Source organism: Ochotona princeps, chromosome 30, assembly GCF_030435755.1.
Source record: "Ochotona princeps isolate mOchPri1 chromosome 30, mOchPri1.hap1, whole genome shotgun sequence".
Taxonomy (NCBI): Eukaryota; Metazoa; Chordata; class Mammalia; order Lagomorpha; family Ochotonidae; genus Ochotona; species Ochotona princeps.
Window position 1 is genome coordinate 5083582 of NC_080861.1, and position 22370 is coordinate 5105951.

At 44.7% G+C, this 22370-nt stretch overlaps 1 protein-coding gene across 1 annotated transcript in view; it reads left to right on the forward strand.

The window, feature by feature from the left end:
- The window catches only part of CPNE4 (copine 4), a 277997-nt gene that overhangs the window by 155319 nt on the left and 100308 nt on the right, over window positions 1-22370 (forward strand). The window contains exon 3 of the mRNA XM_058657050.1: window positions 15844-16023. Coding sequence (XP_058513033.1) covers window positions 15844-16023 — 180 coding nt within the window. The remainder of the gene's footprint in view (window positions 1-15843; window positions 16024-22370) is intronic.

Consider the following 22370-nt stretch of genomic DNA (forward strand, 5'->3'; position numbering starts at 1 on the left):
CCTCTGCACCAGCGTTTGCAAGGACCGGCTGATGCTCCTGTGGAACGGTTACTAAATGTTATAAACACTGTGATCACTAAATCACTTGCTGAGTGCTTTAAATGCTGTTCTCATGCAGGTGATCAATAACTGACAATAGACTCAGAAAAGGAGTAGGATTTACAGGACATTAGCTAGTAGTGAGTGCTGAGGAAGAAAAAACAAAGTGACAAATGGCAACAGGAAGTGTTCTGAAAAGGTGCCAAGAAAATTTCTTAGCCAGGAGCCTCCTGCAGGTCACCCGTGTGGGTGGAGGACCCGGAAGTCCTGGGCCATCCTCTGCTGTTTTCCCAGGCCACAAGCAGGGAGCTGGATGGAAAGTGGAGCAGCCAGGACACAAACCAGTGCCCATATAGGATGCTGGTGCTTGTATTTGGAGAATAGCCAATTGAGCCATTGTGCCATCCCTTGTTGGAAGATTTTAAGAAGAATTATCTCACCTGGTGAGTTTTGACAGGATTACTCTGGCTACTGTGTTGAGGTGAGATTCAAGGCAGGTGAAGATGGAGACCTGGTTAGGTGGATATTCTCATAATACAGAATGAGTAAATAGAAGGTTAGGGTTAAGTGATGCAAATGGAGAGAGTGAGACATATCCAGATTCAGAACCTATTTTGAAGAGAAGATAGCACTTTGCTGATAGGAGAGATATGGGATGTGAGGAAAAGAGGCAGTCAATGTAATCTGAAGGTTTCTGCCTGAGCCTGTGGGTGGGAGAATGGAGTGGCTTTTGCTGGGCTGGGTAACTTTGCTGCAGGAACTAGAATGGGAAAGGTTATCAGGAGCTCTACACTTGACCTTGGCCAAAAGGCTGAGAAGCGATTATCAGGAGCTCTGACATGTGTCTTAGACCATGAAGTGTTTGCAAGAGTCTCCGGTTCTGTGGATTGTCATACCTTAGCACTGAATGTGCGTGGAGGAGTGTGAGGGTCCTTGGAAACCTCACATGGTTCTGAGAGCTTCAGCCTTACCTTCTGTTCAGCAACAGGGCAGTGGCCCTGAGGTTTTCTTCACTGTCAGTCCTGAGAGAAGCCCTCGCTCTGGCGTGGGTGTGACTTCACGGGCAAAGCCTGGATTCCTAGGAGCCCCTCTAGGTCAAAGTAGCTCATTGTTCAGACCTTATTTGGTCCAAAGTTGTGCTTAATTGGCTCAAGGTAGCAGAGCTAGAAATGCATCCCCCTGTTTTTTTCTGGTGATTTGTGGGTGTCTTGGAAAAGTGCTTTTGAGATAACCCCATGACTTGCCTGGATTGTTCCTGGGTGGTTGAAATCCAGGACCTTCACACAGCCTACTTGATCCCCAGGGGTGACAGCAAAGAGAAATATCTTGGCTGTCCTTTTCCCTGGTTCTGTGCTAACTTCCTGGCTGGTTTACCAGAAAATGTGTTTCTGTTGCAATAGCTTCATGGGACTCCCAGCCCTCTCTTAATTGCTCTCCACAAAGATCTCTCTGATGTCAATTAGATGCTTAGATAAGAAGTTCCCTCTGCTTTGTTCCAAGAAACCAAAGCCTCTTTGGCTGGTTTCTCCACCTGAGCCCTGAACAGAACTCCTGTGCCTCTGCACCGTGTCGGGATAGGACAGCACAAGAAAGAGATGTGTGGCTGTTGTTTACGGCAGGACCTGAGATGCCAGTTCAGTAGTTATCATGTTTGTTTATGTTTTATGTGAAACCATGAGCTTGTATGAGATGACCTAGGGAGCCACTGTAAACAGAACGTGTGAGGAGTCTGAGGATGAAGCCAGACTACAGATCAGAGCTAGATGTCTAGTTCTGCACACACAGATGCAGGCTCTACTTGTGACCAGGGCACTCGAATGCTGGCTCTATCAGCCCCAGATAGTTCCACCTGCAGAAACCGGCACCATTGCAGTACCTGGAGTACCTTGTATACCTGTACCTATGTGCCTCAACTGTCAGGTTGCCTCTTTCATCCATCAGAACCAGAATGTGCATGGCCAAGAAACCAGTTAGTTTTGTGGGCAGGAGATGGGAGGATTCCTTTTCCATTTCAGTTGCTTGCTTTTTTTAAAAAAAATAAATTTGTTAAAATTATTTTCAATTCTTTTGGAAGAGACAAAGACAGAGCTTTGGCATCTTCTGGATCACTCCTCCAAATGTCCACAAGAGCCCTGATAGGCTAAGCGGAAACTAGGAGAACACACCTCTCAACCTGGCTCGCTCACAGAGGCGGCAGGAACTCCACTACTAGAGTCATCGCTTCCTGCCTCCAGAATGCTAATTAGTCAGACTCGAAACGCAGGCACTCTCTTACAGGATGCACACATGCCAGGTGGCATCTTAGCAGCTGCACCAAGTACTATCACTTATATTTTTTTTACTTACTTCTTATGATTTTATTTGAAAAGCCAAGACAGACAGTGTGTTTGCATTCTTGATGAAAAATCAGTGCAAAGCTGAATTGACATTTATATTTGAAATTCAGAGATAACGGGGAGGGGTATAGGATGGAAAAATAAAAACTTAGAGCAAAAAAGATGACTTCATCACCAGCACTGCCAGAAGCTGAAGATGTGACTCTGGACAAACTACTTTCTCTAGTGTCATTTCTCATATGCTTAAATGAAGGTGTCGGCTGCCTCAGCCTGATTTTACTGTGCTGTCCTGAGCCTCAGGGGTACAACGCAGGCACAGCAGCACGCAGTATGTGTTCAAGAAATGTCAGCTTTTTCTTTGGCTGACCTTAGAGGCCAGGAAAAGCAAGTTATAACAACAAAATAATCCCAGCATTCACTTGCTCCTTCTCTACTAGTCTGTATTCCTAGAAGACTTTTTGTGGATACCAGGATTTATTTTAATCAGATGTGGAGAAACATGCAGGTTGGAGAAAATGTTTTCTCACAGTTCCCTAGAGACAGGTGGCATGGCACAGCACACAGCCACCCAGCGAGGCCCTGGGTGGGCTTGTCAGGATAGGGGAGGGGAGAAACATGAAAAGCAACAAGGGTCCTAAATAACTATGAGGAGGAATAGACTCTGAAGCCCAAGTGGGTTTACAATTGGATTTTAATCATTTCAGATCCTATAGAGCAGGACGGCTGTTTCTAGTTGCCTAATCCCTAGCCGTGGGGTCATTAGGACAGGAGAATGGCTCTGGGCTCTTTTGCCCAAAGGTCATCTCCAAGGTGTTTTTGCTAGTACTGAGAATTAGTTGGTCCTGGGGCAAGCAGTCTCTCCAAGGTCAGGAACATCTGAAGACATCAATATATGAAAAAGAAAGAAACGGAAAGTCATGATTAATATACACATTCTGTTTTGTTTGTATTTGTACATGTGTATTGGATCAAGAAAATATCCTCAGATTGGTTCAGAGAGCTAGAAATCAACAACAAATAATCTAATTACCTACCTTTGAGGTATTTAAAACTATCCATTCTGGCTATCAAAGCCAATAAGGAACAAAAAAACATATTTCAGTCATGCATACAATTAGAATTCTCAATTAGAAGAAATCTAAAGAGCCTTGGTCCATTCCTTCTTCTCTTCTGATCCCTTGGCTACATTTCTTCTTCATTCCTACTGCATGATGTCTTTTTCCTATTTTGATTTTTTTTCCTAATTCTAAGAAGGATCTTTTCTTTGGACAACCAAAGCCTACTTCATATTGGTCCCTGCCCATTATTTTCTGAAAGCAGAATGTGTTGCTGCACAAAATATAAGAAAACCACTCCGCTCAGCTGTCAGAGCACTGCCGGCTCAGATAGAATGCCCCAGAGTACAGAGGGTTGGCGGAGTTGCTGTTAGAACCACATGGAAAGGTTCTTGCACTTGAACCACATGCCGTATATCTGAAGATGTTGCTCATGAGAAATTGTTTTCTATCTGTCTTCTTCTGGGTTGGGGCAAGAAGGCCTCCATGCGAGGCACCCACAGTGTTGCCTCCACCACAGCAAGTGTCCTTCCTGTGTGTCCAGGATTTTGCAATAAGGAACATAGGACCTCCAACAGAACACATGCTGTGAGCTGGGGTCTATGCTTTGGCTTAGATGGTGATGTATCTAATTCAATGCTAACTCTTGAGCTTAACTCCGTGCTGGAAAAATCGCATGCACTTGTTCGTCTTAGAGTAAATGTGAGAATGCACAGACATGAGTACAAATTGCTAACCAGAAGCTTTTGCAAAGAATTCCTTTAGTTTGTTAAATGAGACATAGGAAAAAAAATTAGCTACTATTTGAAAAAATGGGTCCCGAAGGGGCCAGGTTTAGGCATTGAAGTCATTGTTATTGTTGCAAGAAAGCTGTGTACTTTGGGTTATTTCTCTTGAATTCTCCAATCTGTTGCACTAGGGGCCAGCATAGCAGCACTTTGTGAAGCCTCATCAGGAGCTTAGTGCAGAACCCATCATGGGCTCTCCAAGAACCCCAGTCATTGTTGATTTGCTTCTTCTTTTATGATAATAGAAATACTCAGCTCCAAAATATATAGGCATGCAGTAAGTATTGTTTAATGATCACTTCAGGACGATGGTGATGGTGGTAATAATGGTGTGTTGGAAAATTTTGCTGCTTGGAAATCTGACCCCACTCTGCAATAGTTCCTGTCTCTTGTGAATGGTTCAGTGGTGTAAGTTTTTCAGTGAACGAACTAAGACGAGTCAAACCACAGTCACAGTAAGAGACTTCACTGAAAGAGGGATCTTGCCAGAAGTATGTATGTATTTTAAGACTGTGCATGTGGACAGTTAAAAATGCAAGAGAGAGGGCTGATATTGTGCTGTGGTGGGTTAAACTGCTCCCTGAGTCAGCACATTCCACATGGGTGCTGTTTGATGCACTGGCTGTAGCACTTCCCATCCAGCTCCTACTAATGTACCAAAGTGGAGGATACCCAAGTAGCTGGAGCCACTACCATCTCTATGGGAAACCTAGAGAGAGTTATAGGCCCCTGAATTTAACTGCATTATACCCTGCTGTTGTGGCCATTTGGGAAGTGAACTAGCACATGAAAGCTCTCTTTTTCTCTGTGTGTAACTCTGCCTTTCAAATAAATCTTTTGAAAAAGAAAAAATAGTGGTTGGGAGAAAAAGAAAGAGAAGAATTTTTATTTTCTCTAATAAAGACATCATTTTGTGACAGTCCCATAGAAACTGCCATAAAGATTCATTCTGCCCAAGTGGTTGTCAGCGAATTGGAAATCCATTGAGATTAATTTTCTGATTACTGATCCTTTCCATTTATCACAAACTCTGCTGTTTACTGAAAAAGAAAGAAATGGAAATAGGAGGGGAGGGCTGTATTTGAGAGCTTTACAGTGTGCGCAACTGCATAAACCTTCTGGGAGTCCTCATCTGCAATAGTGCAGAAATTAGAAGTCTGCCAATCACAGGGTAGACACAGACCCACAAAGTCAGGAATCAGGAAGCAAACTGTGAGTCCTAGACTCTGAATCTCCACTGCCCATGTCTTCTCTGAACCCTTGTGTAAGCAGCGTCAACCTTTGAATCGCCAAAGGAAAAATGCTGTCAATTCCATCATGCTCAGTGAAATGAGCCAGTCCTCAAAGGACAAATATCATATGTTCTCTCTGACATAGGGCAACCCTCACACAAAATACAAGATCAGTAGATATGTAGGAAAACATGTGTATATACAGTCGTCTAGAGGAGCTGTACAATTGACACTGTCCGGTACAGTCTCTATGGAAATCAGTATGGAGAATATTCAAACAACTCAAATTCAACATACCGTATGATCCAGCAATAGCACTCCTAGGAATATATCCAGAACACTTGTTTTATGAGAAACCAACATGCACTCCTATGCTCATAGCAGCACAATCAGTAATTGCAAAAACATGGAAGCAACCAAAATGCCCATCAACAGAGGATTGGATAAGAAAGCTATGGTTCATCTACTCCATGGAATACTACTCAGCTATTAAAAAAAACAAAATGCAGTTCTTTGTGGCCAAATGGGCCAAACTGGAAACCATAATGCTAAGGGAAATGAGCCAATCCCAAAAGGTTAAATACCACATGTTTGCCTTAATTTAAGATGATATGATGTTATGTATAACATGTTATGTTTTGAATGTTATATGTTGTGTATAAACTAAGATTGAAGTATAGGTGAGGTGGTCACAGAAGGTGACTGGGAACTCGCATTTACTTTTAACATGTTGGTTACTCATTACTATGTCAATTAATTCCATAATGATGTAAATTTTTGCTGATGGTATGTTGGAGCTTTCAATTGACTGGGATGATGCTCTGCTGGCTCTGTCTTCAGACCAGAGAGGGTATACCTAAGAAGCCGTTGGACTTGACTGGACAATAAGATGCTGGACTCTATGTTTGGTATACGCTTGCAATGGGGGAATCTCAACTGAACTTGAGCTGTGGTTATGCAACAAGGTGGAGGAATCCACCATGGTGGGAGGGTTTGGGGAGGGGTGGGGAGAACCCAAGTATCTATGTAATTGTGTCACATAATACAATGTAATTACTGAAGTTAAATAATAAATATATATAAAAAAAAAAAAAACAATTGACACTGTCCTATCCAGATGTGAAGATACAATGCAGTATGCACCTCCACTTCCAAATCAAAGATGCACTCCCAATGAAACTGTTAAATCTATCTTGACAATAGGCTCCCGCACTCTCTGCCATGGTCCATGCCTACAATGTCAGGATACACTTAAATAATAGAATTTTGAAACTTATGAATGTTTCTGAAGGACTATACTATTGTAATAATATAGGGGAAATTAATGGGAGGAAAGGACATGAAGGAGTGTTGAGGGGAAATCCCAGAGCCTATGGAACCGTATCATGAACAAATAATTAAATACAAGGAAGATTTCTGAGGGTTAATAAAACAGCTCAAATCTGTGTAACAAAGGCTGAAGGACTGGGTGCTGGATCTTGTGTCACCATGGAAAGTAAGTCCAGGGATGAAGTTTTAGTGATATTCCCATGGTCACTATCCTAGACTTGTACTAAACAACGCCTGATTGCACAGAAAAGAGAGAGACCAGGCAGGCCTCTAAGTGGCACCTTCTGAGTCCCAGAGAAAGCCGCTTTTCTCCGTCACTGCATCTTCTAACTTCTCAGAGTTTGATGAATTTGGACAGACTTGAAACGGTACAGCATCTATTTCATGGAGGAGTCCTCAGAGCCTTTCTCATGCATTCTGCATGATGATGGTCAAAGGCAAAGTCTCCCATATCCTGGTTGACTGCAGGATGCCTCCCTTCCAGAAGCTGCTAGGAGGCACTACTCTAAAACACTGCTATGCAGAGACCCAGCGGTGACACCTGGCCATGTAGTCTTCATAGTAAGACACCTGGGCTACCCTATTTCCTGGTGTGGCCCCTTCCACAGTGTTGCCTCCTTCGGGAGATTTTTTTAAGAATGTTGTTTAGATGTTGCTAAGCCCCAGATGCCATAGGCAACCTACTTGGTGTTATGAAACCGAGACCTGCACTTAGAGACAGGGGGCCTTAGCCAGGTCCATTGTTTGGTTGCCAGTATGTAGCTATGGGAACTGGAGGATGCCGTTTTAGCAGGATACCTAGGCTAGCCCATTTCCTGAGAGTCTGAAAATCAGCTTCCTCCATCAACAATTGAAGCACAGGAACAGATGAGAAATTATATGCCTGTGACACCAGAGTCATCCTTACCTCTGCTGCGCCCAAGGCAGGCATGACTAAGTGATCAGTCTGCCTCAATCAGCGATGGCTTCAGGTCGTTTCCACTCATCACTCATTTGAGAGGCAGAGTGAAATCTGCTGTCATTTCCAGGCTTGATGAACCCTGCAATTTTGAGATCTGAGATTGCTGCTATCAATAACACACATCTAAACAAGTGTCGGAGAGAGGTGTGCATTCCCTAAATAATACCAGAGTGTCATGGCACAGAGTCATAGGCCATGTGTTCCCCCCCACCCCCCAACGGCATTTGGAGAAGGTCTGTTTGAATCCTGTGACTGACTCACAGTTTGGACAGTTGGGAATCAGAAGATTAAATAGTGACTATTCTGAAAGAATCAGAGGAGAGGGAGTTAGGGAACTTAGGAAAGTTGACCCAAGCTGCAGGACAACCCCCACTACATCATGCTTGCATGGGGTGCCTACTGTGGGGCAGGGAGAGGGGAGACAGCCTCAGCTAGTCCCTCACAGCCTGCTGCTTGCTTGGTAAGCATGTCATTCTTGGTCTGTATATGCCACATCTGGCGTTATTTTCAAACATCAGCTAATAACAACAAAAAAAAATCAAGACTCGTCAGTCTTGCATGACCTCTCTGGAGGACTCTGCAGCTGTGACAGCAAGATGAAGTGGGTGGGGATGTCCTATTAATAACCAACATCTGAGTGAAGTGCAGATTGCTTTACACTTGTGTGGGATTCGCCTCGAAGCTCCATATGCTGAGGATCTGACTGTCATTACAAACTGCGATCCAACACCTTTCTGCACCTGGTCTGGTCAGGCAGCCATGACTTTTGCAAGGCAGTGGCTGATACTTTGATGTGTATGTGCCAGCCTGTGGCTGCAGAAGAGGTACTACAAGACAATTGATTTAGAACTGAAAAAGAAAATGCTTTGTGTTATAGAATCCTTTGTTATAGTCTTGACTTGGAACACCCAGTTTTCTCCTGGTCTGGAGGGGCTCTGCGCAAGCAAAAGGACCTTGAAGAGTACAATGTGGCAAGAGGAGGAGGAGGAAGTTTGGGAGACAGAGTCATGCTGGACCCTCCAGGGTCGTGCTGAAAAGGCTTTACCCAGTTGAGGGTGCTGACAATTATTCTTCCTCCAGAGAGCACTGGAAGTGTTGAGCATTCACAATGTCCCTGCTACCAACCATTGGGCTCAGGTGGTATCTACTTAGGTTTGACTTCTTCTGAAAAGATGTTGTGTCCTGGGAGAAGGCTTTAGAGGGCAGCTGGGTAACCTTGGATGAGTTAACCTTTGACCTTAGTTTCCTCATGTGTTGAAGCACAAAGTGATGATACTTGTTTGTTGGGATGACTAAGTGGGACAAGGTGTGTGAAGTGGTTGGAGCAGCATCTGGTACACACTACCTGCTCAGTGTAGGTTCCTTTTGACCTGATACTGAACATAGCTGGGAAATAGGCTTTTGTTGCTAAGAGGAAGTTACTGTGTGAATCACCCAAGGATTACCTGTTTTCAAAGTCCCGCAAGCCAATGTGATTCACTCATTTTGAACCACCAGAGTAGACACAACCTAACCTGCTCTTGGGATTTAGACAGCCCTCTTGGGCTCTGCAGCATTTGGGGACATTTTGAGGGCCTCATGGACCCCATAAGAGTTGTAACAGAAGAGATGCAAGAGAAGCAACCATATCAAGATGTATGGGCAAGGCTGAAGGAATCAGTAAAGGGCACTAGAGATGCCCTGTGGATAGCAACAATGAAGTCACTATCAGTGGACCCAGGAGGGCCAACAGAGGAGGCACTGAAAGAGAGCTGGGGCTTTGCAAGAGATAGTGGTATGAGAGAGTTGGAGCTTTGCAAAAAGAGGGACTTGAAGGAAGTTGTGCAAGGAGCAGCATAGTCACTGTCAAAATTGTAACCTGAGGAAGGGAATGTCCTCCTCCCCCCCCCCCCAAATGCACCAAAATCTCTCTCCTCCTGACTGCTGATCTCCAAGGCTGCCTCCCCCTGCCTGAAGAAAAACAAGCTGGCAAAGAAACCTGAGCAAAAGGCTGCATATAAGTCAGTATCCTGGGACTCAGCAGATCAGAAAGCTGTGAAGATACAGAGTGACTGCTTTGTGTTTCACAAATAGGGAGTGTGGCAGTGCACAGAACATTCCAACAACCCAACTTTCCCCACGCTGCATTTTGTTCAGTTCTGACATTCTGCAGTGAGTGCTCAGCAGTCTGAACTGCAGTCACCCAGGACACAGGAAGGAGTTAACACACAAAGCCTGACCTAGGAACAGGGGCTTTGGAGTTCAGAGATTACAGAGTGGCGCTGGTTCCCAGTGTCGTTTGACTTTGGATCTGAGCCATGACTGCTAATAAAATAATATTACTGGTTCCAAAACCTGACATCGCGTTGGAATCACCTGGGTAGATTTTTAAACTGATGCTAAGGTTCCACTCCCAGAGATTCTAATTTAATTGTTTTTGAGATCCCAAGGTATGTGCAGCAAAGACTGGAAACTACCAATATATATTAAAATCAAGGGCAGATATGTAGAAATTGGTGGGGGTTGGAGAGGCACCATCTTATAATGGGGTGCCTGGATCTGAGCCCCAGCTCAGTTCCCATTTCAGGCTTCCTGTTACAGTTCCCACTTCCAGCTACCTGTGTGCACCCTGAGTGGCAGCAGCTTGTGGCTCAATTAACTAGGTTCTGGCCCACACACGTGGGAGACCTGGCCTGTGTTCTTGGCTCCCAGCTTTGGCCTGGCCCACCCTTGGATGCTGTAGATATTTAGTGTATGAGTCAGAAGATGGGAGTTCCTTTTTTTTTTTCTAGAAAATAAATCCCCTTAGGGTCTCCACACCAATGTAATGTAATGTGAGTGTGCTTTCATCTTGCACAGGCTGACAGAGTGCTATGGCTGTTTAAATTATACGTAAGGTAATGAAATCTAGGTATAAAGCAGTATGTTTCATGTACTGAAGAGCCACACATGGCCAGTAGCAACCATTTGGACAATGCAGAACATCACAGAAAGTTGTATGAGCACTCTCAGAGTAGACAGGACCTTCCAGCTCTGTGGGCTGGGGTTCAAGGCAGTGAGGTATGGAGCAGACATCAGAACACTGAGCTTTGCACTGGGTCCTCAAGTTGAGGGATAGGAACAGCATGGAGGACACGAGGCATACGGTACCAGAAGGCATATCTGAGACCAGACCTACCTGCAAGTCCACTGGGAATCAGCCCAAGCTCCATGGAGATGAAGCCGACAGCCTAGCGGGATAAGAAGGGCAGTAAAGGAAGTCCCACTACTGGCCCTTGAAGTTGCCTGCACATTGACCTTCCTGGAATTGACTTGCAGACCACACTCCTGGGCATGGTGACACAGACCACACTCCTGGGCATGGTGTGGAGCAGTTAGGTCCCAGGTGCTTCTGCTGATGGAGAGAGTGCTTAGCTTTGGATTTTGCAGCAAGTTCATCCCTAGAACTCTGCAGAAACTTCCTGGCACCAGAGGTCATGTTCCTGGAGAGCCAGACTCAGTGCACCTCAAGAGGGGGAATGGTGAGAACGCGTTGGGCTGACAGCAGGTGAGAGACACTCGTAATCCCTACTCCGTGTCATCTGGAGCCCTGGGAGGTTTTTCCAGCAAAAGGACGCATTTTTCTAGAGCAATCCAGGAGAGGTGCTGGAATGGGTGTTTCCTTAGAGACTGAATGGTGCGTTAGTGTGCCGGAGCTGCTGTCCTAAGTACAGAAATGAATTCTCTCCCAATCTGGAAACTAGAAGTCTCAAATCTTCATAGTCACAAACAACCTTGAAATGGAATGATCTTGCTTTTGGCTAGGCAGTGTGTTTTATTTAAATGTTACATGATATGTCTCCTTGGAAACTGCATCATTTGAAACATTGTTATAAATTATCTTTTTTAATGTAAAGAAACTTATTCATTCTTTGTTGACAGAAAATTAGTGTATCCCTACCATTACTAAATAAATTTATAGGAAACATTTAAAGAATATCCATTTCAGGAAATATGTAGTTGTAAGTGCACCCTGGGGTCTCTGTCATTCTTCATTGGGAAACCTAGGAAAAATAAACTCAAACGCAGTCAAGTTTATTGGAGTTATGGCCTAAGTTTTAACTCCTGCCTTCAGCTCCTTTCCACCAGTCACACGTCCCCTGTTAGTTAGTTCTCAGTCCCCTGAAGCTGCAGCTCTTGTCATCACTGAGAGCAGATGTCCATTGTGTGTCTGGTCTTAGGCTGTGCCTTGTCCCCCACATAATCCATTTTTTTAAAGAGACAGTGTTTGTTTCTCCAATCTGCCCAATTGATAAACCACATCTCCAGGGCTACAACCGGAGCCCTGTTGATGAAGGTGCCCCATCAGTTCCACATTTCACATCTGCGTCTGATTTATTTATTACCCTGACCACAGAGTTTATGAGGAAAAGCTTCTGATTTACACAACTAAATAGTGGAATGACCAAATGTAGAGACTTGGGTCAGAACCCACCTCTGCTGCTTACAAAGATGTGTAAAATTGGCCAGTTATGGGGTCTGTCTGTGTTTCAGAAAGAGCGGATAATATTAGTACTTATGTCATAGAGTTGGCATGAGGGCGAAAAGCAAGTACCTGTCAACAGGCTTGATTAGCCACTTCATCAAAGAAGACATACAGATGGCAAATAAGCATATGAAACGATACTCCACATGATTAATTTTAGGGAAATGCAAATTAAAACCACGATGAGACACCATCACCCACCTGTTAAAACCTGCAAAGTTAGACAGACACCTCTTTCATCCCTAGATATTTACCCCAATGAAGAAATTGGATACATGCATACAAAAATATTTTTTTTCTCTAGGGGTGCCTGTGACAAAAAAAAATGGTCACTTTTATATATCAAATTATTACATTGAAATAGTTTAGATGAGATTTTTTTCAAACAGCATTTCATTTAAAAAGCAACTTTTAATGGATGGATCTGTCACCACCCATACATCTAAGGATTCCTATGAGCACATTAGAATGAAACTAAGAGCTTCATCACATGGCTGCTGTAAGGGTCAGATTTTACAGCTGGACGTGAGCATATCCTGTGAACATGAAGTGATGTGAATGGACCAGTTTTGATAACAAGGGAGGATCCAAGATGAGCATTCACAATTTCAGACTGCAGAAAGCCTGCAAGACGAGAGAAAAACCAATCACTCCTCACAGGAGAGCCAGGGATAAAAGCAAAATGCATTATTTCCTCAGTGCAAATGTTCCTGCATCAGAATTGCCTAGGATACTTGAAAAAATGCAGAAATCTGGGTCCTGCCCTACACTCAGTGAGTCAGAATCACCATGGATAAGGAACAGGAGTTTGAACTTTTAGAGAGAGTTGATGCATGTGGTAGCTACAACCGGTGGATGATGCTTGACCTTAAACCCTCTCCATGAAGCACATGCGCCGTCCCAATCTCTTGTACAGGTGACACCTGTTCCAGCCTCCCCCAAAGGCAATGATCTCTGAGGTGACTGGGAGCTCAAAGTGGTTGGGAATAACTGAGATACGCACTCAGCGTTGCCAGCTCTCCCTCAGCATTGCTGCCTTCTTTTCCTTAGGGTGACGCTTCAAGATGTTCACTAATCCTGTATCGGTCCTTGTAAATTATCTGGTGGCAATGCAAATGTGCGCATGTCATTTGTTTCCATCTTGTCATTTCCTTGAAAACACCAAATCACTCAGAATTGCATGGTGGCAGCTTACCTTGGAGAGTGCATCTGAGGTGTGTGCCTTGACCTTTATAGCTGTGTGGGAACGTAAATTGGAAATCAGGAAGTGAGAAATAAAAAAGTGAGAAGCAGGCTTGGTGCACACTGCCGCTTGGTGCCGTTCCGGCTGACGAGAACAGGGAGCCAAGACATCAGCTCCCGGCTCCTGTCTTCTCATCGGAACCAGCCTGGATTCTCTTCTTCCATCCACAGGAGAGAGCCTAAGAACCTCACATCCATCTGTAACTTGCTTCTTCAGTTATTTTGATTTTTTTTTGTCAAAAGGCACTGAATAAATATCTCTAAATCTGATCACAGGACTCGTTAGTGCATTTGGACCTCTAGGAGCCAGATAAGGCAAGAATGTTGGAAGACACGGTGAGGACCACGGGGGGCGGGGGGACACCCTGAGAGGGTCACCTTACGTTGTTGCTGTGTAGTAATGTGGCCCTCGGTTGCTAGATATTCTGATTGTTTTTTCAGAAGACACAAGATTTCCAGATTTTTTTTTTCCCAGAAAGAAGCACACCAAAATCAAATTCCTTCATTTCCAAAATGAGGAGGAAAATACATTGACTATGACAAATGACAACCTCCAAGCCACTTTACACTTTCAGACTGACTGTTGGTGACCTCTGAATTATATACTATTACTCAGAACCACCATCTTGGAACAACTGAAACAAAATTAGGTCAGTGCGGAACACCGTTGTACTCATCCAATCATCCTTCGACATCATCAGCCCCGTCTCACACTAATCATTATAGAAGGATGTGGAACTCAGCTCAAATACAAGCTTGGTTTTCATGGGAAGCCGGATAGTTCAGGAACCATAGGTCTGAACAGTAACTTGCAAAATTCCATTTGACACCAGCCTGAAAGTTAGTTTTCCATCTGCTTTAGTTTTCTGTTAGACAGGGACATTCTGAGGACGCCTGGGTTGTCCATCCCATCAAGCACCAGAGTCTGTATTCCTGAAAGGACACCTTCTCTCAGTCAAAGTGGGGCATAGGAAGGGCCAGGACTAAGGACAGAGCATTGAACTTAAGAGTATAAGGTCAGACAGAAGCAGTATCAGATTATCTTTGCTGGGCAGCATGGGCACATGTGATGTGGTCAAAGATTGCCTTCCCTTAATTTTCATGAAAGACCCTTTCCTTTTACTTATTTAAAAATGAAGAAAGATTCTCATGATTGGTGCTACTAAGTGACTCTTATATGCCAGGTTTCTATTTGCATGTAGGCTGTAAGCTGTAACTGATTTATAAAATGTGGAGAAGACATCTCCAGTTGAGAGATGCTGTGAGAGCTGGAGTTATCTTCAACTTGGTCCTTTCAAGTTTCTAGTAATATGAATGAAGTCCTGCATTATTACTTGTGACCTTGGGGTGGGTTTGGGGAGGGGAACCTAGTGGTAAGAATTCCAGCAGAAAATTAGCAGTGTAACCAGAGATTTTAACCTAAGTAAGAATCTACCCTGTCCTGCCTAGAGAGGAGCAATTTACAAGACATGGACAGGTAACAGGAGCAACAGGGCGCAAGAGGCATCTGGAAGTTCAGAACCAGCACCAGAACACCTTTACCAGCCCTCACTCTTGAGGGGCAGGGGTAAGGAGGAGCATGGCTGTGTTAACAAACCACGTGCAAGAGCTCCTGAAGTGCAAGTCTGCTAGCAGGATCCGCCTGTGAGGAAGCATCCCTGCCCCTCCCTGCCCTGCCACAGTCTGATCCTGCCGACTCCTCCCTGTGACTGACTCAGAGCCCACAACAGAGAGGACAAGGAAACCCACAGGATCCATTGCACTGGGGTCAGCTGCCTGGGTTTCAGAGTAGAGCCAAAAGTGGCAGGGATGAGTCCTAGGGAGAAAATGGAGGAAATGGGTCCATGGTATTGAGCAGCAGGTAAACATTGTACACATAATAAAGGACATACTTGAGCCTCGAAGTAGTTGTCTTCTTTTCTGTTTCAGTATGCTTGGAATCAGTGGTTAGAAAATTCATATTGAGTGGGAGTTGGTTATGGTGCCATTTTTCTATTACTGTGCCCATCAGGCATCACTAATTGATTGCAGATTTCTTTTCTTCTGATCCCAGATGAGACCACAAGCTTTCATCCTGGGTCCAAGCAGCCGTGAATGATTGACACGCCTCTCCCTGTCAGCAAGTGATACAGTGTACTTTAAATATTCAAACGGGAACCTTCGCATTCTTTATAATGCCTAATAAGAGTTCCCTCTTGACCTGTGCCTCACTCTCTGAAGGAACCGCCCTGTAGACTATTGAATTGCCCACCCGCTTCATGGAGAGCATTTCTGGTTTGGAAGAAACCAGGACATCGCTTCACTTATAATAAAAAGTCCCAACCCCTAATGAGTCTTCTCTCTCTCACCCTTTGCAGGTTGACCGGACAGAAGTGATCCGCACCTGCATAAACCCAGTGTACTCCAAACTGTTTACTGTGGACTTCTACTTCGAAGAGGTGCAGCGCCTGCGGTTTGAAGTCCATGACATTAGCAGTAACCACAATGGGCTGAAGGAGGCCGACTTCCTTGGTGGCATGGAGTGCACACTTGGACAGGTGTGTAAACGAATGTCCCATTTCTTTTTCCCCTTGTCTGTTACTGCCTTCTTTCTTGCATTGAATTTGTTTTCTTTCATGTGTAGTCTTATACAATTTTCCAGGGACTGTCATGTTTGTAATATGTATATAGGGACCTGCAAATCTGAGAAATTACTTATTTGGCAAAATTAATGATTTTCTCTTCAGAATGCCCTCATGGTGTCTGTCATTGATTCAACAATCAGTTATTGAACATTTAGTATGTGTGTGGCTTTATCCTCATCTCCTGTGTCTGCCGAGGGCCCACCATGTCTCATAGTAAGTTCCCATCTTCCAACTCAACTGTGACAGCTTCTACACAGAGTGTATTTCCCATTTGCATTTATTCCAAGTTATTGATGCCAAAAACAACCCAAGATACAGACTAAATAGGTACTTGGTGAATGAATAAGTGGTTTTACTTAATTCTCACAGTGACAATGCAAAATGAATACCATTGTCATACCCATTTAACTAATGAAAAAAAACCCCATAGAGTTAGAGAGGTTAAGTGACTTGTGGAAGTCCCCAGCTAGGAAGTACCAGAGCTGGGACTCTGCCAAGTCAGGCACCATCATTTCGCTTCTCTATTTTTTATTTTTGTTTCTTCTTTCTTTCTTTTTGTTTGTTTGTTTCTTTTTCTCATTCTCATTTCTCTTTGTCTTTCCTTCTGTCCCTTCATTTCTTCATTTCTTTGCCATTCTTTCGTTTTCTTCCTTTTCCTTCCTTCCTCCCCTCCTTACTTACTTTTTTCTGTTTCCTAACTGCTGTGCCCAGAACTTTATCTCTGCATGTAGAAACATTCTTTGTGCCTAGAAAGTTGGCAGTCTCACTAGATTAGGCATGATACATGCACCTCATTTAGAGTAATTCATGACACAATCTACTGGACTCTAAAGCTAGAACTGTGAGCTTTCAGGGAATGGAACACTTTTCTGATGGGCAAAGTCGACAAACATGCTGTGAGACCAAACTTTGAAAAATGTTCTCCAGGGACAGAAGAAATAACAAATAAGAAAGGCCTTGCAAGTTAGAAGTGCAGTAAGAAGTGCTGCAAGTGAGGCGCAGAGGTCAGGCGCAGCGTTGGCTTGGCAGTGCGATGGGAGGGAGAAGAACCATTTTCACTGGGTCAAGGTCAGCTGCTGATTTACAGGGAAACTAATGAAACCCAAATCTCAGAGCCCCTCACTTAGGTGGGCAGTTTCCAAGGCTCTGCATCACATTTTGGTTTTTGGTCTTGTCCTTGTATCTTCAAAGGAGGATTCCAAGTTATTTAAGCCTCAATCCCCACAAAACTCGGATTCCTTCCCTCTTGAGGTAAGGGGCTGGTATAAGAATTTGTGAGAACCAGTCTGACTGGTAAAGAGATACAAGTAGGTGAATTTGTTTGCATTTACCCTGCTGTAAGCTACTTCCCACTGACAGTGAGCACCAAGTGACAATGCAGACGTTGATTTCATAAGATTTTTTCTTACTTCATTAATGAGAACTAAAATCCTAAAGTGGATGTAGGGTTAAGGAGAGAGAACCTTTTAGGCTAATGCCTCTGCTGGTTTTTAAAAAGGGTTGATGATTGGTGGTGGTGGATCATTTTAGGGTCATACTTGATAAGAGTGCCCAATAGATATTGAATGAATGAATGATTTGTGGGTTTACAGATATAAATTAGCCATGCCAAGATTCCCCTTCTGGCTGTGGTCTTCTGTCTTAGGTATACAACTTGTAGTTTGTCAGTATTGTTCCATGTGGGGTCATACAGATAAAAGGTCTTTTTCACCAAAGTTTGAATCTTTTTTCCTGTGTGAGTGAACCTCAGAGTTTGTCTTTAGTCTGTCAGCAACTCATCTTTCCCAAAACCAGTAAGTCCTTAACCTTCTACATTAAGCTGGTTATTGTAACAGTGCCAATGAAGTCGTCATGGGCCAACAGCATTGTCCCTGCCCTCAAGCATGTCACATTCTAGTTGGGAATAAATAAAGCCAATGATTACACAAAGATATCATCCTAAACCTCATTAAGGAGGAGAACACAGAACAGGACCAACTTCAAGACAGGAAGTCAAAGGAGGCTTTCTAAGAGAAACATCTAGTGACATTTCCACTGAAACTAGAAGGGAGAGTAGAGGCACATGAGGAGGAAAGAAGGAGGAAAGAAGCAGATGGGATTCAGGAAGGAGCGTGGCATATGGGGTAGAACATCTTTCCATGAAGCCGGCTCTTCGATAGGAGATTAAACACAGTGAAGGAAACCCCATGACGAAGCTAACAAATGAGACAGGGCAAGGCAGGCACCCACCCGGGATGGGTGATCCAATCAGGTACCACAGTGAGCCAGGGGAGCTCAGGTCTGCTTGGGAAATTCTGGAAGCTGATAAAGAGCAAATGCAAAATCACAGTCTTGCCCCAAGGTTGAGGAGAGTGGCGTGAGGGTATCTGGTGCCATCAGTTGTTGATTGAGGTAATTCTGTTTCTAAGGTGGGCTGTGTGTGCTGACTGCCTGGGCAGAAAGACAAGCTACAGAGATCACCAGAGGGCAGCAAACAAAGACATTTGAAGGGCTGGTGGCCAGAAGTCAGTGATGTGCACTCAAGTCCTGGGTTCTGGGCTAAGGGTGGGTCCTGACAGCACCTGTGGGTTGCCTGTCCAACACCAAGTCAGCGACTTTCTGAGATGTCAGACCCTGATCAGTTTCAGATCATTTCCTAGCATGAAGCCATGTAGACAATAACCCTATCCCTTGCCCAAGAGTAAATTCTAGATGCTCATGAACAATCACATAATTCCTATCCTCTTTGGTTTAGAGGCAGCAATTGCAGCTACCGAAAATGAAAACTTTTCTTGGAAGCTGTTCCAGAATGAAAGAAGAGACACAAGTAACGAAAAAATTCCTCTTTTTCTCTGATTTCTGGGACAATCATCGCCACCTTGCAGCCAGACTAGAGCTGAGAGTGGTATTGTGGAAATCGGAACCCAATGGAGAGGAGACACAGGCTGACAGATTGCATCTGGAGCCTGCTCTGTCTGCGGGCTGCTTCTCAGGGAGCACGAATGTCAGAGCAAGCTGCTGCGACAGGATTTTCAATGTCTTGAACTAAAAGCACAGTGATTGATGTGCCAGGTAGGAGGAAGGGAAAGAAGATCTAACTGGCTTGGAGCTGGGTGAATGAAGGGAAACTGAGCTTTCCTGTTAATGTTCCCAGCCTTTTAGGGTGAAGATTATGTATGTGTAGAGGGGGTCCCTGAGGGTCAGATGACAAGTAGTTTTTTCAGATCTGTTCTGGGGCTTTTGAAAGAGCTTCCACACCAGTCATTTCAGTTGTCCCCTGGTGGCTGTCACTGTTCACATGGTACAGTTGAGAGAACTGAGGATTAGAAAGATCCAATATCTTCAGAGAGCTGAAACCAGAAATCTGGAGCGTTTGGTCCTTAATCCAGAGCTTTCTTCTGCTGTGAGCTAGGGAAGGATTAAGTGAGGATCTGTTCTGACAACGTTTTGGAAGGACATGGCTCAGGCGGAAACCAGTCAGTGCAAGTCAGAACTGCTTGGTGTTGCCCTCAGGACCTTGCTTCACCTCCAGGCACATGCCAGCCTCTCTGGGCACTTTGCAAATGCACTGGCAACCTCTCCCTCATTTTGTTGGCCATGTGATCTATGGAATTAGCCATCCCCATACTTTAGAGTTGGGCAATAATTCAATTAAACCAAAATATTCCAATTTTGTGGCTGCAGTGTAAAGATACGTAACTTTTTAAAAACATAATTGTTTCATTCATTGATTCATTGTTGTAACAGACACCTATCAAGTGCCCCAGCATTGGCCAAGTACTGTGGTAGATACTAGAAGCAAAAAGATGAAAAAGATAGAGGCCTGACCCCAGAGGTACAAACCAACAACTAAATAAATGCACATTACCAAATACTACAATAAAAAGGTGTTTCAGGAATTGCAAGATAAAGACTTAGCTCTGTTGAGCAAGATGACTCTGGACTTGAGTCTCCAAAGATGAGTAGGAATTCCTCAGCAGAAAGAAGAGACGGGGAACTCTGGGCAAAGTGAGCAGCACACACAGAGTTAAGGTGGTGTGGGAGGTAGTGCAGGACAGGCTGATGGAACATATGAGGGAAAACAAAAGCTAGAGGTTGTAGGACAGGAAGGAGAGCCAGACTAGGAGGATTTCCTCTAAAGTTTGGACAGCCTAGATCCGAAGTGTTGAGGCTGTGGTCACTAGAGAAAGGACAAAATATAGATGCACAGCCTGGGAAGGTTGTACCGGTATGCCTGCAAAGGGTGGAGATGGCTGGGTGGGTATAGAGGCAAGGCAATCTGGAAACTAGTGCGGTAACAGAATATAGGTGAGGGGGCTGCACTGTCTGTGTGCGAGCAGAATCATAGGCTATGAGACTGCAGGGGGTGGCTGGCAAGCTCTGGCTTTGGCACAGGAGGAGCAATTTGGTTGTCTTTGAAGGGACTCCCATGTGGAGCTTGGTGGGGAAAGACTGGGATGAGACGCCGACCTGTCGGTCTCACTGTCTGGAGCGAATCGGGAGGAGGTTCCCAGGCAGCTGTGGACTCTGTGGATCTGGAGCAGATGGTAGAGATGTGGGAGCTGGCTCCCCGCAGGGGACGGTAGCATGAAAGTGGATGAATTCTGAAGAACACGGTTTGATTTCTATTGTTGGAAGGGAACTTATTGAACATTCCGCGTTTGAACAAATCATGGAGGATTTTTTTTAAACATCATTGAATGTGGAAGAACATCTTTCTCTGTTTTATTTAAAAGTGAGGATTTGATGACTTAGAATTCATGGAGCCTCTGGTGGGTGTTTTGTGCCTGTAGAAACGTGGCAGGCAGGTGCCTTGGTACAGAGAGTGTGGTGTGAAGGTCAGACAGAATCCCTTCACCCTCCAGAGTTTCATGGGTTGCAACACTTGGTGTGAGAGGGAGATTGCCTGTCTTCTCTAGGTTGCTGTTTCTTGTCTAACAAAGCAAATCGCTTTTTCTTCTACTCCAATATGAGAGAACACCTCTTCTCTGTACACTGTTTTGATAGGCCCCATTGGCAAGAGGCCAGGAAAGCTGAGTGGCCCTGGGGACACAAGAAGGCCTGGATCATGACACTCAGGCACTTGGGTTATGTGGCCTGGTAAATGGGTCGAGTCCCGGTGGAGCTGCTCTACAGATGCTTGTCCAGAGGAAAATTCCTGCAGCGATTTACGCCTAACATTTTTCGTTGCAAACTGGGAGGTTTAAAGACTGCAGTCTGCAAGACATGCGATGGGAAGCAAGTGAGGTCATGTGTGCCATGTGCTGCCTGGCATGCTGGGCATGCACAGAGGGCCAGTGGGTGGCAGCTGCAGTGGCTGCAGTGAACACCCAGAAGGTTGCAGGAGGTTGGCACCTGCTGGCAGCGCCACTGCTTTCAGACTCCAGGTGGACTTTGGGAACGGGGAAACCCTTTAGAAGCCCAGCATTGAGCCTTCTGATGTTGCCTTAGGTTTTTTGAGCATTTTATTTTGTCAAAAGATTGGGAGCACTATGCATGTGTGTGTGTTCACACGTGCTTCCGTTTGTTCCAATATTTATTCCCCTCAGAGTATTTATCAGTAAAAAAATAGTTTTAAATCATATCTCTGAAATATTTTGGGTTTAAGTCTGATCTCCCTGAAATGGTTTGGAGCAGGTTTACTAATCCTGAGCTTGCCACCACTCAGGCCTAAGAGGAGAGAGAAAAGTGGCACAGGGAACTCCCACATCCAGATCCTGTCTTGTCAAGGCTTCTCTGGGTATTGCGCTGTTCGTCTGAGTTTGCTGTCTTGCAAAGCAGCAGAGCTCTTGGCCTTTAGGAAAGAGAAATCGCAGCCTTCAGCCTGCTGGAAACCAATGCTGGCCATGGGGTTGGGTACAAGCACAGCAAGTGCCTTCACACTAAGAAAAAAACCTGCTAAATGAAGCAAAAGAAAGGTTCATGTCTGCAGAGAGGACTCCAGAGAGAGAACTGCACGTTCTCTGCAGATGGAGCAAAGGGGGGGAGGGGTCACGGGCACAGCGTGCTCTGAAAGCTGTGTCCTCCTTCTGGGACAGCTTGAACACTGAGCCCCAAGCCCCTCTCCTGCTGCATTCAGCAGAGAGTGTGCTACGGAGAGCTGTGATGCTCCTGCCCACAGCAGAGGGCTGACCTTCAAACATGCAGTCTGCATTGTCCTCTTCCATTGCTTATTAACTCATTCATGCCTCCCCTTAATCTTCTACTTCTTCATCACCAACGACAGTAGACCGTGAGTCAAAAGTCACAGACAATGGTAGCTTTCCCAGGACTTTGTATGT